Source organism: Myxine glutinosa, chromosome 1 (assembly GCF_964187855.1).
Source record: "Myxine glutinosa chromosome 1, kmMyxGlut1.1, whole genome shotgun sequence".
In the NCBI taxonomy this organism is placed as follows: domain Eukaryota; kingdom Metazoa; phylum Chordata; class Myxini; order Myxiniformes; family Myxinidae; genus Myxine; species Myxine glutinosa.
Genome location: NC_136261.1, coordinates 235,847,212 through 235,871,451, shown reverse-complemented (window position 1 = coordinate 235,871,451; position 24,240 = coordinate 235,847,212). Strand labels below are relative to the sequence as shown.

General features: G+C 43.4%; 1 protein-coding gene across 1 annotated transcript in view; it reads right to left on the bottom strand.

Annotated features, from left to right (window-relative positions):
- The window catches only part of LOC137435262 (uncharacterized), a 54,130-nt gene that overhangs the window by 6,433 nt on the left and 23,457 nt on the right, over window positions 1-24,240 (bottom strand). The window contains exons 3-7 of the mRNA XM_068128884.2: window positions 21,328-21,474; window positions 19,689-19,832; window positions 16,686-16,742; window positions 5,595-5,732; window positions 1,977-2,094 (exon numbers count right to left, since the gene is read on the bottom strand). Coding sequence (XP_067984985.2) covers window positions 1,977-2,094; window positions 5,595-5,732; window positions 16,686-16,742; window positions 19,689-19,832; window positions 21,328-21,474 — 604 coding nt within the window. The remainder of the gene's footprint in view (window positions 1-1,976; window positions 2,095-5,594; window positions 5,733-16,685; window positions 16,743-19,688; window positions 19,833-21,327; window positions 21,475-24,240) is intronic.

Here is a 24,240-nt window from a genome sequence, read left to right as displayed (position 1 = left end):
CAGACTTTAATCCCATTAAGATTCTGAAGAAAAACTTGAAGATTGCTGTTCACTGACGCACCCCGTCCAACTTCACAGAGCTTGAGCAAATCTGCAAGAAAGAATGGGAGAAACTTCTCAAATCTAGATGTGCAAGGCTGATACAGATATACCCAAGAAGACTCGAAGATGTAGACTTGCTAACAAAGACTCCCTGCCAAAGGCGCTTCTACGAATTATTAACTCAAGGGGTTGATTACTTATGTAAATTAGATACTTCTGTGGTTCATTTTAAATAAATTTCTAAAAACAGGTTTTCACTTTGTCATTATGGTGTATTTTGTGTAGATCGGTAACAATATTTTAAATTTAATCAATCATGTATTCAGGCTGTAACAACAAAATGTGAAAAGTCAAAGGGTTGAATACTTTCTGAAGGCACTGTTTGTTGATTCAGGTATGCTAATCGCCATCAGAAGCAAGAAGTTGACGTTTCAGGCATTAATCTTTCATCAGAACAAAATAAGCTATTTTGCTTCGTCAGCCTGAAACTTCAGCTTATCCGTGCTTTTCACAGTGGTGGTTCGCATACCTCGATCAACATCCAGTTTATTACTTGCAAAATCGAAGATTTTTCAAGTATATTGGTTGGATACGTTTGTTATTGTCTGTCTGTTTGTTTGTGCTTGTCTGTCTGTCTGTTTGTTTGTTTGTCACTCGCCTACAAGTCACAATTCTAAACCGATCATCATGAAACTTCACCAAGTTGCAGAGGTCATCACAATTGAGAAGCCTCTTGACTTTGAAGTCAAAGGTCATCTGGAGGCCAAATTTCTACAGTCGGCATTTTTCATCCGATTGACATCAAAATTGAACAGCATTTGCATATCGAGTCACTAAATTGGTAAAACTATTTTTGAGGTCAACAGGTCAAAGGTCAACTCAAGCTCAAGCTTGAGTGTCCAAAATCATCATTTGGACTCATTTTGGACTCATTTTGGAGTGTCAAAATCATTTTGGACTTGAGTGTCCAAAAATGAGGTCCAAAATCATCAATTTTCATCTGAAAAATCATAAATTTTCATCCCATTAACTTGAAAATTAAACAGCAATTACATATTGTATCGCTGAATTGGGAAACCAACTATTTACGGGCAAAAGGTCAACTCAAGGTCAAAGGTCAAAGTTCTAATATCAATTTATCGGAAAAATCGTCAATTTTAATCCAATTGACCCCGAGCCTTGATTTAGATCGTCAATTTTAATCTTAATGAAATGGACAATTGATGTATCCATGACAACTTTTTTGGGGGGAGTGGTGGATTTTGTAAGTATCGTGCTCAGCATGACATCTTGTTTTATCCATTGTTCTATCTGTCTGCTGGCAGAGAAAGACACTCGCTTTCATCACCAAGACCAATTCTCCATTCTACTGGGCAGGTAAATGACCCTCTCTCTGAATGTTAATAATGAGCCGGATGTTTTTTTTTCTCATCTTCCCAATAGGGACATGATAATACTCTGGAGACGAGGTCTTTTCATTGGAAAAATCATCAATTTTAATTCCATTGAAACTAAAATCACAACATGGCAATCGCCAGCTAAATTTTAACTTGCAAACTGAGAATCCTTATCATGAGACCCTGTGAACAATACTTATTTGGTGGGAAGAGAGAAAACGTGTCCCAAAAAAGATAACGGTAATTATAGTACTGTTCTTGGAATGGCGCAGAAGGAATCAAGAATTGTTTAGATTCCTGTGTATCAATATATGAGACTTCATGTTACTTGAATGTGCAAACGCTTTTCCACAGACAAAACATTTGAAAGGACGTTCTCCAGTATGAGTCCTGATGTGGGTTTCCAAGGTACCTGACTGTGAAAATGCTTTCCCACAAAAGTAGCATTTGTATGGCTTTTCTTTTGTATGAACTCTCATGTGACTGTCAAATGCATGTTTGTAATTGCTACCATAGGGGCAATGACCACATTTATACTTCTTTAAACATGAGTCCTGTAGATGCCTCTTCATGTGCTTTTTCAACGTATCTCCATTGCGAAATGTCTGGGAGCATCTGGAGCATGCAAACTGCCTGCCATTCCTTCTGGGTATTTCTGTGGAGACAAAGAAAGAATGTTGTCTGTCACAATAAAAAAAAGTGAAAGTCATTCAAAATATAACTTTGAAATCGTTAGTTCTTCACAAGGTGTGTCACACACTGTCACACACACACACACATCTCGTTTTTTCATTTCTGTTCCTTACAATTCTATCCCTCTCTTTCACACACACTCTTACACACACTCTTACACACACACACACACACACACACACACACACACACACACACACACACACACACACACACACACACACACACACACACACACACACACTTAATTAATTGTACAGTATCGGTTGTTCCTAACCTTAAATAATTTAAAGGATTGTTGAAAATGATGTTAATTTTACAACATCCCATATTCAACTTTATTTAAATTGTAAACCTCAAACATAGTTTCTCCACCTAAAGCAAGAACCTTAACCCTAAGCAACTGACTAGTTCCCCGACTGCATGGATCATCAGCTGGGCACCGTTCTTCCTCGAGGTTTCAATCCTTTCAGCCAAGGACCTCTCCAAACGGCGGATCCACAACCTCGATCATGGATCCACATCAATTGATGGTAAATCAGTGGATCCACAACCTCAGTTGCGTCCAGGCAGTCAGTCAACCCATCAATGCAACATCACTTATCCCAACTTTACTTGCAATAGGATTTAATGTGTTATCATATATTTATAACTTTCCTTACACACTCTATAATATGATAATATCATTAAATCATTCACATCTTACCCTTAAACACATCAATCGACCAAACAGCATGACCACACCACCTACCTCTCGATCAAGCTCTATTTCGAATGTTCAAACTGTCATTTATAACGGTTTTTGGCATGCTGCCGTATCCTAGCAACCACTGATTCCTAGCAACATTAATTTGTAGTATATTTAATTATTATATTGTATTGTATTTACATAAAGGACGTTAAAAGTCCCGAGGGGGTGACAAAAGAAAGGCGACAGAAAAGGTGACAGGAAAGGTGAAAAGGTGAAAGGGTGAAAGAAAGGTGACAGAAAGGAAAGAAAGGTGACAGACAAAAAAGAAAATCACACACACACACGTGTGTTGGTCCACCCTCCATTTTGTTCATGATCTGAAAGTGTTGTGTTCAGAAGTTGTGACCTGCAAGGGGCACCCAGACTTGACCGTGCTGCAAAGGTGGAAACCACACCTTGAATCATAGGGCTGCTTTTGAGCCTTGATACAAGTGGTTAAGAGGTGGCCAATTTACCAATTACTTGGTGCATGTAATCTTGGTCATAGACCATGTGCATGTAATTTCAGATTTTTGGGATAAGGCATTTTATGAAAACACTAGCAGAAGTACCCGGCATTGCCGGGCGGGGGAGGGGAGGGGAGGGGAGGGGAGGGGAACGGGGGGGAGGGGAGGGGAGGGGAACGGGGGGGGGGGGGAGAAGAGTGGGAGGGGGAGGGGGAGAGGGGAGAAGAGTGGGGGGGAGAGGGGAGAAGAGGGGAGGAGGGGAGGCAGGAGGCGGGAGAGGGGAAGGGGGGAGGGGGGAGGGGGGAGGGGGGAGGGGAGAATGGTGGGGGAGGGGAGAAGGGTGGGGGAGGGGAGGTGGAGAAGGGTGGGGGAGGGGAGGGGGAGAAGGGTGGGGGAGGGGAGGAGGAAAAGGGAGGGGGAGGGGAGCAGGGGAGGGGGTAGGTTGGAGGGGGAAGGGAGGGGGGAGGGGGGAGGGGGGAGGGGAAGGGGAGGGGTAGGGTGGAGGGGGTGGGGAGAAGGGGAGGGGTAGGGTGGAGGGGGTAGGGTGGAGGGGGAAGGGAAGGGGGGACGGAGGGGGGAAGGGGAAGGGAGGGGGAGGGGGAAGGGAGGGGGAGGGGGAAGGGAGGGGGAGGGGGAAGGGGGAGGGAAGGGGATGGCCAGTCAACAATGACGTTGCAGTTCTCATGGTCGGAGAGCAGCACAAAAATCGGACATAGTCCTGCATATTCGCAACAGCACGAAGCGGATTTTGGCGACTCACCGATCCTGTGACGTCCTCCAGTACCGGCGTTGCCGGGCGGGAGAAGGGAGACCCGTACATTCCCAACCCGTACATTCGCCCTCTCGACTCAAGCTCACTCGGACAAAAGCCTCGCACAAATTACACCGTGAAGGCCCAATGGTCATGTCTATGCCACAAATCACGGGCGCACTGAATTGAAAATCTATAGAACGCTCATACTCCGTGAAAAGTGAAGCCGCCGTGTCGCCATCTTGGTCAGCACGACTCGACCAACTCGCTTCGCGGATCTCGTTTTGTGCGGCAAGAAACTGCTCCAATCGGTTACGGAAGGGTTGTGGAAAGACGTTTCAAAGCTGTTTCAAAGACATTTAATTCATATCGCACAAAATCGATACAAAACACGATCGCATAAAAGGTGAAGTGACGTGTGACGGGATGGAACATCACGTGATCGCTCTGAGCGAATCAGTCTGGCGGCGGGAATGGAACATCACGTGATCGCTCTGAGCGAATCAGCGAGCTGCTCTGGAACCGGCTGAGATTAGCGGGTACTTCGCTGAAATGCGCTGAGGTAAATATGAATAAAAAATATGGATCGTCAAATATTTTGAGTTCGGCCATGTTCGTCCCACGCTCAATGGCCATGTCTATGTCAAATATCAAGCACGTAAGCCTCTCCGTTTAGGAGTCTATCGGTAACATTACACACACACACACAAACTGTGTTTTATATATATAGATTTATGGCTGGTATACCACTTCACCAATGATGTCATCATTATCATGCTTTTGGTCCCCATTGGGAGTACTTGACAATGTGCCAAGTTTCAAATTTTGCCATTCACCATTTCCGATAATTATTTGCGTTTAATCCAAAATGGCTGCCATACCACCTGGCGTATGATGTCACAATTATCATAAAAATATTCTACATGGGTGTTGCTCCTACCCTGAAAGTTACGTCTCAATCAGACATGTGGTTGCTGAGAAAAATGAGGTTTTGCCTGGACGGACAGATGTACGGATGGACAACCCAAAAACATAATGCTTCTGGCCACCTTTAGGGTCGCAGGCATAAAAATGGAGAATCAACAAATGGATATAAACTTGTCAAGGTCCATAACATGGGTAATGTATTGTCCAAACTTTGGACATGAAGTCGATTGGCAAGCATGCAAAGTATTTGTTCAAAAAAACCTCCTGACTCGGTATTATACAAATACATAAATAGTGGGCAATATAATTTCTGTGAAACTTTAAGAAAATGGCCTCTAAGTTTTAAAATCATAGAAAAAGAAAATCACTATTCATATATGAGAGACTTGAAATAGGTGGAGATTTGTTCAAAATATATGGTAGACCACTAATGTAGCAGAAAGATAGTTTTAATAATTGTTATTTTTTGCAGCACACAACTCAATTTTTTTTTTTTTTTTAACTATACCATTCTTACACGAAAGAGATCCAACGTAAAACTCTTCAGTAAGCCTTTAAGAGTGTAGAAAAAGTGCATTTGTGTTTACCATCTGCAAGTGGTACATCATTGATGATTTCACGAGGAGGAACACAAAGCTCGACCTTCACAGCTTTTCTGATCATATCCTCACAAGAAGGCAAATGGATGGCACTTTGGTAACTGGCATCAATCAAATCACCATTATCTGCAAAACATTTTAAACAGACCAGTAAACTGATTTGAAGGTTATGATTTTTACAATAAATCTGGACCAACTAGTACATAGATTTTGGTTTGCTAACTCATGGGCTTACTCTTAAAACGTGCATATCATGATGAGAAATGCAACAGAGACAACTAGAATGGCACTCAATAGAGTGCATACCTCCCTCCGCCAGGCTGAACAGTTTATGTTTTGTAGCCCACTTGTTACGTGCTCCTCCCTGACCCCCTGGTCACGGTGTGCCTCCGAGCTCCGAGAGGAGTCACGGCAGAAAAATGTGTTATTCTGTATGTCAAAGATCAATGGAGAAGCCACCCCAATTGTTACTCACAAACAAATATTGTATTAAGATCACACAAGTATAACAGTACAACAATAATAGTATTCAATAGTACAATCAATATGTCCTATGATGGCACCATCAGTTTTGTAATATAGAACTCACTGTGCTCCCAGTGAGTGAAACAAGAACATCCCGAATGTCTCTTATTCCCCGGAAAAAAGCCAGAGTCGATCCGCTCCAGCGAACGACAGAACGATGTCCGATCGAGAACAGAATCCCGTTCGGATGGCAAGTACAGTCACCCAGCCACAGCTGCACAAAGGCGCCCTCAAGGCGACTGGGATATCCAAAGGCGCCCTCCAGGCGACTGAGAGATCAGCCCCACGGGAATGGACGTTCCACAGCTCCGTGTCGGCGACACGCAGACTTTCCACTCAAAAGCCATGTCACACACACACACACCCCAGATCGAAATCTGAAGGCGGTGAAAATGGCTGACGAAGCAAAGAAACCTTGCTCGACGCGCGAAGCGCGCGAGTCAAAATGGCCGATGGCACGTTCTCGAGACGTAACGGCCCTTCGAAGATTCTCTTCGGAATCCACTGCGAATTCAATCTTCGGAATTTCAAACGTGACAAAGCCAAACCCTCTTGACTTTTGCGTCTCCCTGTCTTTTATCAGCCGCACTTCCAAGAGTGGTCCATATTGGCCGAAGACAGAGTCCAGAACAACTTCCCTTGTTTTGAAGTTCAGTCCACCTACAAAGAGCTTGCCAACATGGCCTCCATCCATGACTTGTGTGTGCTGACTCTTAGTTTTTGGGTACTTGACCAGACGTGCCTGTGCAAAGCGTGACGTCAGTACATTCCTCTTCTCTTCAGAGCGCTTCCTTCCCATAGCACGAGTCGCGGCACAGGATGGAAAGATACCCGGAATCTTCTGCTCTAACTGTGCAGTGTTATTTTCCATGCTAGGCTTTTCAACAAACATCGGGTTACCAGAAACTTGACCACCGGCCAAATCATTCCTGATAACAAAAGATATTCCCTCTACAGGTAGAGTGGCTTGTAACCCTACGGTGACCGGTCCTGACACCAAATCAGACTTCAAATGGATGACATGAAGTGGAGCTTTAACATAGCCACCAGCTCCCTGTAAAAGAACACTAACACCAGTTGCGGTCTTCTCTGACAATGGCAAAATGCCTTCAAGCATCAAAGATTGATGTGCTCCTGTGTCCCTCAATACCCTAACAGGTCTCTGGTTAGTCAAGTCTCCATCCAGTGACACAAACCCCTCTGAAATAAAAGGTTTGTAACCCTCTTGAACAAGGTCGTTCTGTGATGCCGTAAATTTGGCATGGGAACCTTCACAAGGCACTGTCCTCCAAGGACGATTTCTCGCATTTGCCAATGCATTCGGAGTTGTACTAGTCTGACTCCGCTCCTGATTTTTCCTTTTCAGGGCGTAACATTGGGACATCAAATGTCCAGGTTTCTTGCAAAAAGCGCAAGTAGGCCCGGAGGAAAAACTCGTGGTCTGCCTCGAGCCCCCCAGAAGATAAATCTGTCTTGGAACTGTAGTCTTCTGATCCCTAAAAGTTGCGGTATCAGATTTGTCCTCATAGTCATCTCTAGGCCGCCTCCATGAATATTTGTTCTCCGCACCTGATTTACCTTAACTCCCCGAGCTAACTCTAGGCGGGAAGTTAGGTTTGTGGAACCCCATCCTGTGTGTCAAGGCATAGTCATCTGCCACGGTTGCTGCCTCATACAACTCTGGTACTTTCTTTTCATCCAGATGTACTTTAATGTCCGCGTGGACACACTGTTTGAATTCCTCCACCAAGATCAATTGTCGCAACAGTTTGAAGTCTTTCCCAATCCCCTTCAAATCACACCACCGATCAAACATGGTTTCCTTCATTCTGGCAAACTCCACATGGTTCTCACTCTCTCTCTTCCTGGCATTCCGGAATTTTTGCCGGTAAGCTTCAGGGATCAATTCATAGGCTTTGAGAATGGCTTTCTTCACTTCCTCATAATCTGTACATATGTCAATCGGTAAAGCCGAAAATATATCTTGAGCTTTACCCACCAGAACACTTTGCACTAACATAGTCCAGGACCCCACAGGCCATTTTAGCATTTGAGCCACTTTCTCAAAATGTAAAAAAAACTTGGCTACCTCCTTTTCATTGAAGGGTGAATCCAACCTCACATGCCTACCAACATCCCAGGTGTTCTGACTAGTTGTCGAACTAGCCGACATGGATGCTCCTTCTCCCCGTTCTCTCATTAATTCCAGTTCCTTGAGTTTAACTTCCTTCTGATACTCCATGTCACGTTCCTTTAACTCCCTTTCAGCTTTCCTTTCCTCTGCTCTTTCCTTTGCTCTTCTTTCTTCTTCAGCTCTCCTTTCCTCTGTTCTTCTCTCCTCGAGTTCTCTTGCAGCTCTCCTTTCCTCTGCTTTTAACTTTTCCTGGCTCTGCAGTTGCATCTCCATTTTCCGGAGCTCCACATTTTCTTTTTCCTCGGGTAACCAATCCAAGCCTACCTCTGTCCATGTTCCTTGTCCCACCAGAGATTCTACCACCAATGTCTACATCTCTGCTTTCTTCATATCAACTCGGACCTCCAAGTTAAAATGTCTGGCCAATATCAAGAGTTCCGATTTTTTTTAACGCTTGGAACTGTGCCTCATTAGGGGACGCCGCAAACTGTTCTGCATCAAACACCATGGTGACTATCAGTTAGCACCTCTTAACCTTCACACAAAAATTTCAAAATTGTTTGAAAATTTTGGGAATGTTCGAAAAATTCCAAATTTGGGAATTTTGGGAATGCTCGGGAATTCTATCCCGGACGAGTGGTCGGGAATTTAATCCCGGACGAAGACCCAATTTCGAGCCCCTGAGCCAATTGGACGAGCCCCCAATTTCTGTTACGTGCTCCTCCCCGACCCCCTGGTCACGGTGTACCTCCAAGCCCCGAGAGGAGTCACGGCAGAAAAATGTGTTATTCTGTATGTCAAAGATCAATGGAGAAGCAACTCCAATTGTTACTCACAAACAAATATTGTATTAAGATCACACAAGAATAACAGTACAACAATAATAGTATTCAATAGTACAATCAATATGTCCTATGATGGTACCATCAGTTTTGTAATATAGAACTCACTGTGCTCCCAGTGAGTGAAACAAGAACATCCCCAATGTCTCTTATTCCCCGGGTTCAAGCCAGAGTCGATCCGCTCCAGCGATCGACAGAACGATGTCCGATCGAGACCAGAATCCCATTCGGATGGCAAGTACAGTCACCCGGCCACAGCTGCACAAAGGCGCCCTCAAGAATGAATGATCGTTTTAAGGCCATTTTCCCCGCTAGAGAAGGGGTTAGCCTTGCGGGCCCCATGACAGTCATGGTTCCCTGTTTTGAGGCAATGTTTTTATGGCCGGATGCCCTTCCTGACGCCAACCCTTGGTCGCCTCGTACGATGTGCAGGGATACGGTGTACCTATTCTAGATCGGGGCACACACCGTGATCATTCATCCCAGCAAGCTGGTACTCAATTTGCCGACCTCGGAAGGATGACAGGCTGAGTCACCCCCCTGGCGTTAATTCAACGATCGATCGGGATTCGAACCCAGGATCCTAGGATCCCAAGCCGGCACCCTACCCGCTAAGCCAACACCAGGCTGGGATATCCAAAGGCACCCTCCAGGCGACTGAGAGATCACCCCATCGGGTATGGACGTTCCACAGCTCCCTGTCGGCGACACGCAGACTTTCCACTCAAAAGCCACGTCACACACACACACCCCAGATCGACGTCTGAAGGCGGTGAAAACGGCTGACGAAGCAAAGAAACCTTGCTCGACGCGCGAGTCAAAATGGCCGATGGCACGTTCTCGAGACATAACGGCCCTTCGAAGATTCTCTTCGGAATCCACCGTGAAAAACCTGACACAGGTTGATTGGTCACAGCGATGACAACTCTGTCGCAGGAATCCCTTTCCCGGAAACCCGAAAGTTCGCTCGTGACTCCTGTTCGACAAAGTTCGATTCCGAACTCGGAGCAACTCGGCTTTCTTGTCCGACTCCTTCGCTCCGCCTTCTTTCTCTCCCTCTTCGTCGTCCGGTTCCCGATCCGGTTTCCTGTTTCTTTTAACATTAATTTTTTTACCTTTTGAAAATAGTTCATGAACAATAAACCTTTTGAACACAATAATAGTACATGGAATCGGAAATATTTACAGTGAATGCAAACCACAACGGAAGTGACGAATCCGTAACACACTAATGTACCACTTGTGTACAAATTTTTCAGATCTGCATCCGTACCTTAGCCAAAATCTATTCAGCTATTCTTGTCACCTCCCCAACTCATCCACGAAGTTCCATCCAAATTCGTCCACAAGTTTGATTTTTTTTAAAATATGCATATACATTGTCTGAGACTTGTAATGGAGCTGTAAGTTTTTAAAATTTGATATATGTTTTATACATTAGTTTTAAATATCATGCTGTATATCGTTTTTGGCCTCATCTCTTAATGGTGAAGAATCAGGTTGTTTTTTTTCCTATTACGAGTGTTCTAGATCTGAAAACTTCGGAATAATACAGACTCAATTTAGTTTGGGTGTGTGATAAGGACAAATTTTTGTGTAGGTCTCTACCACTGTCGCTCACTTTAAAAAAATTCTCATATCCGGATCCGCATTTGTATCTTCAGCAATACTGAATCAATTAGTCTTTATCACACACCCAAAATGTCCACAAAGATTTGTCCAAAACCATCCACAACGTTTCTGAGATATCATGTTATATAGCTTTTCACCTCATCTCCCAATGGTGAAAAAAATCACTTTAAAAAATTGTAGTATTCAGATCTTCACCAAAATCTAATCAATTGATGCGCATGCGCAAGATTGGAGGTCTCGTCTCTTCAAAGCTGTCCATGCGCACTCGCTTTCGAAGTTAAGTAACTTTTCACAATTGTGTTTTTGTCGAAACTGTATCTTTCTCTCGGTGTATGTAACTATTGGTGTGTCTTTAATAGTATTCTTGGTGTTGGTTTTTCATACCTGTGTACAGAATCGTCGGTCTTTCGTATCGCGTATTCTGAGGCCTAAGTGTAGTACTAGGCTACCGTGTCCGACCTTGGCTTGAGGCTTTGTTTTTATCTCAGTGGTTCTTCGATCGCGCTGCAATTACTTTCTGGTCTCTGATTTTCCCGGTCTTTTCACCCCATACTTCCTTGTTTTAAAATCTCCTCAAAAAAAAAAAACCCCCCAAAAAATATTTCCTTCTGTTCTTATTCGTTTATTCGTTCTTATTTGTTCGTTCGTTCTTCGACCACGTTGTTTGTGATCACGTGATCACGTTGTTAAAAAATGTCTAATCTGTCCCCTGAAGACCAGTATTCTGTCATATTCTATAACACCTTTTTCTTCTTCTTCTATAAAAGGATGCTTTCGACTTGCTCACCAAATCTATTCATTCCAAAAAAAAATTCCATCTCTTATAGTGCATCTTTCATTCATTCCCTAAACTCTCCAGCACTCCACCCATCCTTCAGCGTCCTCAAACGTATTTTTGACTCGAATGTCTCAAGAAACTCATTTTGCAATAAATGTTCGTTTCCCATTAATCGTACACTTTTCAAAATCCAATCTCACCCCTCCCCTCCAAATCTTCCCCATCACCCCTCCCCTCCAAATCTTCCCCATCACCCCTCCCCTCCAAATCTTCCCCATCACCCCTTCACTCCAAAACTTCCCCATCACCCCTCCCCTCCAAATCTTCCCCATCACCCCTCCCCTCCAAATCTTCCCCATCACCCCTCCCCTCCAAACCTACCCCTTTGCCCCTCCCCTCCAAATCTTCCCCATCACCCATCTCTTTCAAATTTTCCCCCTTGCCCCTCTCCTCCAAATCTTCCCCATCACCCATCCCTTTCAAATCTTCCCCCTTGCCCCTCCCCTCCAAATCATCCCCATCACCCCTTCCCTCCAAAACTTCCCCATCACCCCTCCCCTCTAAATCTACTCCCTTGCCCCTCCCCTCCAAATCATCCCCATCACCCATCTCTTTCAAATCTTCCCCCTTGCCCCTCCCCTCCAAATCTTCCCAATCACCCATTCCTTTCAAATCTCCCCCCACACCCCTCCCCTCCGAGACTCTCCCTCGCTCCTCCCCTCCTAAACTCCCCTCTCACCCCTCCTCCTCAAAGCGTCCTCCCCGCTTCTTCCCCCTTCCAACTTTCACCTTCATCTCCCTCAACCTTCTGCCTCGCTCTTCCCCCTCGTCAAATAACACCTCACTGCGCCTCTCCCAATCACCATCATACCTTTTGTCCGCCCCATTCTTCCCTTTCTCCAAGCTATTCTGTAATCTCTGACACACCTTCAACAGCTCTCCCTACCTCTTACCTCTTCCTCCTCTTCCACATCTTACCCTACCGCTCCCCCCCCCCCCCCCCTGTTCTGTATCCGATGCTCCCCCTTCCTCTTCCTTAACAGTATGGACCTCAAACATCCGGGGCCTTCGCTCAAACTTGTCTGATCTCTCCATACAGGTTGCTTCTGACAAACCAGACGTGATCTGCTTAACAGAAACTTTCCTCCTTCATGATGTCTCTGATTCCTTGGTATCTCTCGCAGGTTACTCCCTCCTCCGGTATGATAGACCTGAGCCTCGTCCTGGAGGTGGGGATGCTATCTTTATAAAAAAAACTCTCTTCCTCACTCGCCCTGCACTGCCCTCTCTCCACCTCACCCCCAGGAAAACCTTTGGCTACGGCTTCCCCTTCGCTCCCACCTTTTGTTCATATGTGTGTTGTACCGTCCACCAAACAGTGATGACTCCATCTACATCTCGCTGTCTGAGAATATGGACCAACTTCTATCTACCCATCCCAACTCTCTCTTCCTCATATGTGGTGATTTCAACTGTCACCATGCCAGTTGGCTGGGTGTGGGTACCTCTCTCACCAGCCATGGCTCTTCAGCAAAGGACTTCTGTGACTCACTGGGACTGACACAATCTGTCAATTTCCTGACCCGGATTTCAGTCAACGGAGCATCTTCTCTTCTGGACTTGGTTATGACTAACTTCCCTGAAAATGTCTGCTGCTCTTCTTCTGCTCCAATCGGCTCTTCTGATCATGTGCTTGTTAAAGTGGACATCTCTCTGACCATTCTCAGAGAGCCTCCTCAGCGTCGACGAGTCTGGCATTTCACTCAGGCCAACTGGCATGGTCTTCAAGCAGCCATCAATCATCTGGACTTGTCTCCCATCTCTACCACCTCTGACATCAACTCATCCTGGGAATTCTTCCAAAGTAAATTGCTCTCTCTCATGCACAGATTTATCCCATCTCGTCTTCAGTTGTCATACCCTTCCTCCCGTCCATGGTACACGGAAACTTGTGGTGAGGCTATTGCCCAGAAGAAACTTGCTTTCGTCTCCTGGAAAGCAAATCCAACGGAAGGAAATCTCATTTCCTTTCACAAAGCCCGAAACAAGAGTGTGTCCACCCTCAGGAGAGCCAGGAAACAATATCTCTCCGTTCTCAGGACCGAACTCTCTTATCTGTCTCCCTCTTCCAAATCCTGGTGGCATCTGGTCAAATCTGTTTCTGGTGTTTGTTCCCCCTCCATCCCCTCCCTCACCTCAAATGGCCACACGGCTGACTCCGCACGTGAAAAAGCTGAATGCCTCAACTCTGTGTTTGCCTCTAAATCTTGTGTCCCAAACCCATCCCTCTCTGTACCCACCGTACCCAGTCGTACCCAGCTGCTCCTGGACTCTGTGTCCTTTCCTCCTGACAAGGTGGAAAAGTTTCTGTCAACCCTCGACTCGGATTCTGCAACTGGACCTGACGGCATCAGCCCACGGGTCCTAAAATCCTGTTCTTCCGCTCTTTCTCTCCCTCTCCCTGTTCTCTTCACCCTCTCTTTTGCTCAAGGTCATCTTCCATCTGCTTGGAAATCTGCCAACATCACCACTTTGCACAAAAAAGGTGCAAAAACAGATCCCAGCAACTACAGACCAATCAGCCTTCTCCCAATTATCAGCAAAGTCATGGAATCCATCATTGCTTCAGATATGAAATCTTTCCTCTTCTCCAATGGCTTGATCTCTGATCATCAATTTGGTTTCAGACCTGGACACTCTACTCTGGACATGCTGCTTCTGCTTTCTCAACAATGGATGGAGGTCCTCAATGCCAAACAGGAAATTGGAGCAGTCTCCCTTGACATATCACGTGCCTTCTATACAGTCTGGCACCCAGCTCTGCTCACCAAACTCTCCTCTTTTGGTATCCATGGAAATCTCCACGCATGGCTGGCGGACTTCCTCTCTAGTCGTAGTCAACGTGTGGCCCTGAATGGGTTTCTCTCATCTCCTCTTCCTGTTCAGGCTGGAGTTCCACAAGGCAGTGTTCTGGGCCCTGTGCTTTTTCTGGTCTTCATCAATGATCTCTCTGACTCTCTTGAAAATCCTCTGTATCTCTTTGCTGATGACTTTACTCTCTGTCGCTCCATTCTTCATACCTCAGATCGGCAGTCTGCAGCCTCCTCACTCTCTGCAGACCTGGACAAAATCACAGACTGGGCAAACAAGTGGAACATGTCTTTCAATCCTGACAAATCTCACACTCTTACGATGTCTCTCCGAAAGGACCGACTGGACAACCCTCCCATCCACTTTCTGAATAATCCTCTCCAAGAAGTTCTGTCACTCAAGCTTTTGGGTCTCACTATCTGCCATGATCTTTCCTGGGAAAACCACATTTCAAATCTGGCCTCCAAAGCCAGTCGCAGACTGGGCATCCTCCATCGTGCGAAGTCCTTCCTTGGCACACCTGAGCTCCTCACCACATACAAGGCTTTCATCCGCAGCTCAAGGGAATACCGCTCTCCCCTCTGGGCTGGTGCTCCTGCCTCACACCTAGCTCGTTTTCACGCTGTTGAAACCAAAGCATTCAGAATCATTGGAATCTCCCGCGATGAAGCTAACTCCAAGGGCCTCTCACTCACTCACCGCCGGCAGGTTGGTGGTCTTTCCGTCTTCTACCGACTCCTCTCTGGCCTTGCCCCCCCAGCTCTCTCTGGGCTCTGCCCCGCAAATATTCCTACAGGTCGCACAAGATCTGCCTGCAACCCTCTTATAGTCAAACTGCCAAAATCAAGACTCTCTGCTCACCTTCACTCCTTCATTCCTCTTTTCTCCCGCCTCTGGAACAAACTCCTTCACTCTCTTCAATCCCACTCCACCCTCCAGGTCTTTAAAACAGCTGTTCACCACCATCTCTTATCTTCCCCCATCCAAAACCTTGATCTTTTCTACCCCCGCTAATTTCACCCAAATTCCACTTTTTTGAAATACCAACTTCTGTCCTGGAAGTCCTTTGTGTCCTTGTGTTTTATACTTCTCCCACCCCCCCCCCCCCCCCACTTCCCACGCCTCCTCCCCCCAAGCCCTCTCCCTTCCACACATCTCCCTGCTCTCAAATGTTGTGTTTGTGTGCTTCCCCTTCTCTCCCCATCTTGTCTTCCGCTCCCTCTTGTTATATATTTTGTTTGTCTGGTTGATTTGTTTGTGAAGTAAATGTTAGCTCTTTCACGAGCCTCGATTCAGTAGACTACTGTGTTCAAAAAGTATCCGACCTTTATTTTTCGTGCGTAAAAAAGAAGAAGCTGGGGAGACGTCGATTGGTGCACGTATGTAGGCGATCCTAATGCGCACGCGTGAATTTTTTCCCACCTGCAGAAGCTGTCATTCGACGGCAGACCGCCGATGAGTGAGGACATGTAAGTGAGCGCCGTCGGATTTTCGTTTTTGACAAAATGACGGAAAAACTTGAACAACGCTACCGCATCAAATTTTGTGTAAAGCTTGGCGATTCCCAAGTGGAAACGATCCCCAAGATTCAACAACGTTCATTCCATTATGAAGGAGGATTTGGGCTTCAGGAGAATCTCAGCGAAGTTCGTACCAAAGCTGCTAACGATTGAGCAGAAGCAACTCCGTTTGGAGATCGCACAGGACATGCTGGAGACTGTGAACAGCGATCCCAGCTTCCTCAACACAGTGATCACTGGCGATGAGTCCTGGGTTTATGGGTACGACCCAGAAACCAAGTTGCAGTCATCACAATGGAAGCATCCAACATCCCCGAGGCCAAAAAACACAAAATTTGATGCAGTAGCATTGTTCAAGTTTTTCCGTCATTTTGTCAAAAACGAAAATCCGACGGCGCTCACTTACATGTCCTCACTCATCGGCGGTCTGCCGTCCAATGACAGCTTCTGCAGGTGGGAAAAAATTCACGCGTGTGCATTAGGATCGCCTACATACGTGCACCAATCAACGCCTCCCTAGCTTCTTTTTTTTTACGCACGAAAAATAAAGGTCGGATACTTTTTGAACACACTACGTAGAAAAAAATATATAAAAAAAATTGGTCCTTGCCACACACCTAACCTGTCCACCAAATTTCATCTGAATCTGTCCACAACTTAACATACCCTGCTCACAGACAAACAGCAAACAGACAGACAGGGGTGAAAGCATAACCTCCGTCCACCTTCAGTTGGGGAGGCAATGATATTAGATTTATTTTAAAAAAAAATCCTTACCTTGTGAAGTTGAACCACGGAAATGTTCAGGTTTCACATTCACTTCCAATATATTACCTGCAGCAACAAAATAATTGGCATTCATCTAATCTCTGGACATACTTTCAGGGCTTAACCACACACACAAATCAAGAGTAACAACACTTGCATTATAACCTCAAAGCAACACGAAAAAACATCAATAAAACTAGAATGATACTCGATAGAGCACATAGTCTCACCTTGTGTGCTCAATCTGATCATTAATACCATCGTTAATTGAACATGCTGCTATTATGACCCATATGTCCGCATCATCCATGCACCCAATTACTGTATTTTCGTACAAATAATCGAAATAATTAAATTAGTTCCAAAAAGTACAACTGCGGCGTTAAGGTGTTTCACCATACGGCATGTGACATAACCACAAGGTGCCAAGTTAAGTTTATCAAGGCCGTCGAATGACAAAGGCCTCTCAAAAAGAGTGTTTAAAAATTTTTTTTTGCAAGTTTAGTTATAATAATATCTTTAATTACAGTTCTTTCGTATATTTTACCAACAGATATAAGTAACCTGCAAAAGTATTCAATCCCTACCAATAATGCCACATTTAGATGAATTATGTGGAAACAATTTTTCAAAATGAACTTTTCTATTCAAAACTGAAAAGATCAAACTAAACACATAGTTGAGGGAGGTTACATGTAAGAAATACACACATCAAGAAGTTTTAAATACAGTCGGACCCCGCTATTCGCGGTTCAGCTCTTCGCAGATTATGCGTATTTGTGGGTGATAAATGTGACCTGTTTCTCTATTCACGGAAATGTGTGCCGCAAATACGCAGTTTTTTTTTTCTATTTGTGGCCGTGTTACGTCAAATTTGTTTGCGGCCAGTTTTGATAGGCGCAAAAAAAAATTCACGAGCCGTTAGCTTGACATAATGTATTTATAAAACCTTCGCAGATTATCGTTGACATTCGCGGGATTTGCCTCGCCATTTGCGGGACTTTCATCAACCTTCGCGGATTATCATCGACATTCTCTGAATTTGCCTCACCATTTGTGGATTTTGCCTCGCCATTCGCGGTTTGGTCCCCTCTATTCGCAGATTTTTGTGACTCGGGAACCTATCCCCCCCTTTTCCATTGAAACAATGCCCCGCTATTTGCGGTTTCGCAATTCACGGATTTTCCAGGAACGTATCCCCGCGAATAGCGGGGTCCCACAGCACTTGCAAATTGAACTTGAGTTATTGTAGCAGAGTCTGGCAGTGCTCAGACATCAGAGTTCAATTCTCGTATACGACCACTCAATCAGTGGCAGATTGCAGTGAAGAAAACAAAGCTTCTCTGCATTTTCACCATTGAGGGAGCTTCTTATATCATCGTAAATGTTCTCAACTGTGCTGAACAACCTCCCCTCTCACTGAGAACTGATGAAGGTGGTGCACAGAGATATCTTCTCACCATTGGAGAGAGTGCTTTGTAATATAGAGCCATGGAATAAATGCCCTTTATTGGATCAAAGCCAAATAGGTTTTTTTTCTCTGCAAAGTTGAGGCTCATGGAGGACTAGTTTTGCTCAGTAAAGATGATTCAATGATCCTTTTATATAGAAGATACACTACATGGCCAAAAGTATGTGGACACCCCTTCTAATTAGTAGATTTGGCTGTTTCAGCCCATTTCTGACAGGTACATAAAATCAAGCACACAGCCATTCAATCTCCACAGACAAACATTGGCAGTAGAATGGGCCATACTGAAGAGCTCAGTGACTTTCAATGTGGCACCATCACAGGATGCCACCTTTTCAACAAGTCAGTTCGTCAAATTTTTGCCCTGCTAGAGCTGCCCCTGTCAACCGTAAATGCTGTTATTGTGAAGTGGAAACGTCTAGGAGCAACAACAGCTCAGCCGCAAAGTGGTAGGCCACACAAGATCACAGAACGGGACCGCCGAATGCTGAAGCGTGCAGCGCGTAAAAATCGTCTGTCCTCGGTTGCAACACTCACTACCAAGTAACAAACTGCCTCTGGAAGCAACGTCAGCACAACAACTGTTCGTTGCGAGCTTCATTAAATGGGTTTCGATGGCTGAGCAGCCGCACACAAGCCCAAGATCACCATGAGCAATGCCAAGCGTTGGCTGGAGTGGTGTAAATATCACTGCCATTGGACTGTGGAGCAGTGGAAACGTGTTCTCTGGAGTGACGAATCACGCTTCACCATCTGGCAGTCCGACAGACGAATCTGGGTTTTGCTGATGCCAGGAGAACGCTACCTGCCCGAATGCAAAGTGCCAACTGTAAAGTTTGGTGGAGGGGGTACAATTGTCTGGGGCTGTTTTTCATGGTTCTGGCTAGACCCTTAGTTACAATGAAGGGAAATCTTAATGCTACAGCATACAATGACATTCTAGACAATTGTGTTTCCAAGTTTGTGGCAACAGTTTGAGGAATACCCTTTCCCGTTTCAGCATGACAATGCCCCCTTGCACAAAGCGAAGTCCATACAGAAATGGATCATCGAGATTGGTGTGGAAGAACTTGACTGGCCTGCACAGAGCCCTGACCTCAACCCCATCGAACACCTTTGGTATGAATTGGAACACCGACTGCGAGCCAGGCCTAATCGCCCAACATCAATGCCCGACCTCATAATGCTCTTGTGGCTGAATGGAAGCAAATCCCCACAGCAATGTTCCAATATCTAGTGGAAAGCCTTCCCAGAAGAGTGGAGGCTGTTATAGCAGAAAAGGGTGGACCAACTCCATATTAATGGCCATGATTTTGGAATGAGATGTTCGACGAGCACAAATGGAAGTGAGGTTCAGGTGTCCACATATTTTTGGCCATGTAGTGTATACCTACAACTTTGTCAAACTTTACACCTTTTGTCTTTACACCTTTGTCAAACACTACCCCAACTTTGTCAAAACAATATTTTGCATAGAAAAATGGGTGACGTTTTGCTTTAATGAATTTACCAGCAGGTGATGCATGCAAAGTTATGTTTACCATCTATTGCATTTGCAATGCTGCTTGCTTCTTTGATTGTAGGTCCATGATGATCTGGATGTTCCACAACATTGTTTGAGGGCTCTTGTAAAATAACTGGATAATCTCCTTGGAAGAATCTCTCCTCAATTGTATGCACTTCACCTGCACAAAGATCAATCACATTAGCGAGACTGAGGAAATTAACAAATCAAATACACCACAAATATTTTGGTTTTACAACTGTAATTCACAGATTAATAACTTATATATATATATATATATATATATATAATTATATATATATAATTATATATATATATATATATATATATATATATATATATATATATAATTATACATATATATATATATACATATACATATATAATTATACATATATATATATATACATATATAATTATACATATATATATATACATATATAATTATACATATATATATATACATATATAATTATACATATATATATATACATATATATTTATATTTATATTTATATATATATATATAATTATATATATATTTATATATATATTTATATTTATATTTATATATATATATATATATATATATATATATATATATATATATATATATATACTGTATATATATATATATATATATATATATATATATATATATATATACTGTATATATATATATATATATATATATATATATATATATATATATATATATATATATATATATATATATATATATATATATATATATATATATATATATATATATATATATATAAAACACAAGACTTTTACCTCTAAATGTAAAAAAACATTACAGTGAATATAAGATGAAGATGATTTTCTCTGCTTTTTTGCACTACTCACTTTTGTCTATCACTTTATGCTTGGGCACCATTATTAAGGACAGAAACACAAGGGGTAAGTACAAACACTGTTGTGGTATACAGCGCAAGAGTTCAGTGAGGTGTTACCACGGCAAAGGTTGAAGAGAGACTAACACTCATCTCCTCACCCTTCACGATGCGTGAGAAACTACAAGAAGCTCCTGGTATGCGATAACCACCCACAGATGCAAACAATGACTTACAACTCAGCTCAAAAACTGTGAATGGTCGAAATTAATCTGTATACAGAGAAGTTGCTTTCGATTGGACAAAATCGCAAAAGTGAAACCCACAATATTTAAGGATCTCGTATATAGTAGTATATACCCAAACAAAACCCAAAGACCACACAGTCAAGAGAAGAACACACAAATCCATTACATTAAATGTACTAATTAACACCAATAAGTAGCAAAATCCATTCAACAGGTTCTGACAGCCACAGCTTTCGAAGGCAATTTTTCAGAGCATAGAAGATGAGGCCTAGATGCAAAGGAATACAGAATCGGAAGCATTCTTGATCTAATGTGGATTCACATGTAATGATTTACATGTGGATGGAAAGTTATCCACAAACTTTAATGTAATGTGGATTAAATTTCATTACTTTGCTTTGTGATTGGCAAAATAAGGGCTGAAACTCCAGGACATCCGAGGCTAAAATGCAACAGCTTGGTTGAGAGTATGCATTGTTGGTTATTGATATTTATTGCATATCAAAACTAGTGACGTTTCACTTAAATGGGATCAGCAGGTGATGGTTACCATCTGTTGTGTTAGCCATGCTGCTTTCTTCAATGGTTGTAGGTCCATGATGATGTTGCTCTTCTCCAACATTGATGGAGGGCTCTTGCAAAACTGGAACTGGAATGTTACTTTGGAGGAATCCCTCTTCAACTGCATGCACTTCACCTGCACAAAGCTAATTGTGAGCGCATTATGGGGAGATTGAGGAAGTCAAACATATCATCACAAATATTTTGGTTTTAAAACTGCAGTTTAGTCATAGGTATATTACATTGGGCTTTAAAAATTCAATTTCTATTCTCCCAAATGAAAAATAAATGTTAACATGAAATATTGTTGTCAAATGTGGAGAAATAAAGTTTACGTTATTTTCTCGTCAATACGCGACTTTCAAAATAACGTAATCTGCCTCAGAATGCTCAGCGCCCATGCGCAGAAACCCCTCGTGTCATAGTCCACCGGGGCGGCCAAACGTATGTTTTGCGTGTCAACATAAAATGGTTCACATGGCTTCTGAAAGAAGCTGAAAATACTTGCAAATTTACCTGAGAGAAAGGGGTGTGCCTCTGCACAACAAAATATTTGGAGAACTTTCTGATCAACTCATCCAAAAACATGATATCTTGTAGCCAGTACTGCAAAAACTGTCAACGATATGGGTCAGTGCAAGGCCTGTGCACAGGCCTGGCACGTTCTACCTGACTTCCCCGATCATCCCTGTCAGTGAGGGGACTTTGAACCTTGTGGGATTACCTCATGTGAACATCATAGGCATGGTGATACATTTAATTGAGTCTGCAATCGGAAAGCAGATGCCATAATTACCTACATGGGAGTGGGAGGTGTATGGCCTGCAAGTGCCGGTATAAATATATACAGTCACGTGAAAAAGTAAGTACACCCCATGTAAAGTTTTGACTTTTTCAACATATTTCAACATATAGCTATTTGATCTTCATTTCAACAATATTTATACATAAAGGTGATATAATATAACAAATATCATGAAATATTTACATTTTGTAGTCCATTGTATAATTTAATTAAACATAAATGCAAATTTCGCATGTGGAAAAAGTAAGTACACCCCTACATTTATCACAACTTCAAATACCTAAAATTAGAATCAGGTGCACCAGCTCAGGTGCAAATGATTAGAACATCGTTAGAGAGGATCTTGGAGGAACCTGTCTTATTTAAACCTCAGACATTTCGTTTGGTTTGCTCTTTGTTGTTGGAGTGTGCGGCATCACCATGCCTAGATCAAAAGAGCTCTCTGTGAGGCCTTCAGAAATAAGGTTAGAGATGCCTACGAGTCTGGGAAGGGATTTAAAAAGATCTCCAAACAATTTGAAATCAATCATTCGACTGTCCAGAAGATCATCTACAAGTGGAGAAGATTCCAAACAACTGCCAACTTGTTCAAGCCAGGCCGCCCCAGCAAGTTCAGCCCGAGAGCAGACCGCAAGATGCTGAAAGAAGTCTCTAAGAACCCCAGAATGTCATCATGGGACCTACAGGTAGCTCTTGCCACTGTTGATGTCAAAGTGCACGAGTCTACCATTAGAAAGAGGCTGCACAAATTTGATCTACATGGGAGGTGTGCCAGGAGGAAACTTTTGCTGTCCAGAAAGAACATCAGGGCAAGACTAAAGTTCGCCAATGAACACCTAGGCAAAGACGAGCACTTCTGGAACAATGTGCTCTGGACAGATGAGTCAAAGGTAGAGCTATTTGGCCACAGTATCAGAAGACACGTTTGGCGAAAACCAACGACGACAAGAACCTGATACCAACTGTAAAGCATGGTGGTGGAAATATTATGGTTAGGGGCAGCTTTGCTGCATCAGGGCCTGGGCAGCTCACCATCATAGAATCCACTATTAATTCTTCATTGTACCAGAGGGTGCTTGAGGATAATGTGAGGCCATCTATCGGAAAGTTGAAGCTCAACCGAAGGTGGACCTTGCAACATGACAATGACCCTAAACATACCAGTAAATCCACCAAGGAATGGCTAAAAAGAAAGAAATGGAGGATTCTGGAATGGCCAAGTCAAAGCCCGGATCTAAATCCCATCGAGATGTTGTAGGGGGATTTGAAACGAGCTGTGCATGCAAGAAACCCCTCAAACATCGCACAGCTGAAAGAATTCTGCATGGAGGAGTGGGCAAAAATTTCTCCCAGTCGATGTCAGAGACTGGTAGACAGTTATAAGAAACGCCTACATTGAGGTTGTTTCTGCCAAAGGGGGCAATACCACCTATTAGAGCTATGGGTGTACTTACTTTTTCCACATGCGAAATTTGCATTTATGTTTATTTAAATTATACAATGGACTACAAAATGTAAATGTTTCATGATATTTGTTATATTATATCACCTTTATCTATCAATATTGTTGAAATGAAGATCAAATAGCTGTATGTTGAAATATATTGAAAAAGTCAAAACTTTACATGGGGTGTACTTACTTTTTCACGTGACTGTATATTTGGTTTGGTTCTGTGGCCACAAGATAAATTATATTAGATTTTTGCATATATTGATAGAAGGAGAAGCATCTGTCTGTGTTTGTGTGTATGTGCTATATCCACTGCCACTGCTAGCTACTTCTATTAACAGGAAATGGTACACAATTCCTCTCATCCACAGATATTTATTGTATTCAGAAGCAGAACAATGATTGTTAATTAAAAAGAAACAGAAACATTTCGAATTTGCCACTCTTTTGGCTCAATGCTGAATATCGTGTTTAAAATGAATGAATGAATGAATGAATGATCGTTTTAAGGCCATTTTCCCCGCTGGAGCGGGGGTTAGCCTTGCGGGCCCCATGACAATCATGGTTCCCTGTTTGAGGCAATGTTTTTATGGCCGGATGCCCTTCCTGACGCCAACCCTTAGTCGCCTCTTACGATGCGCAGGGAT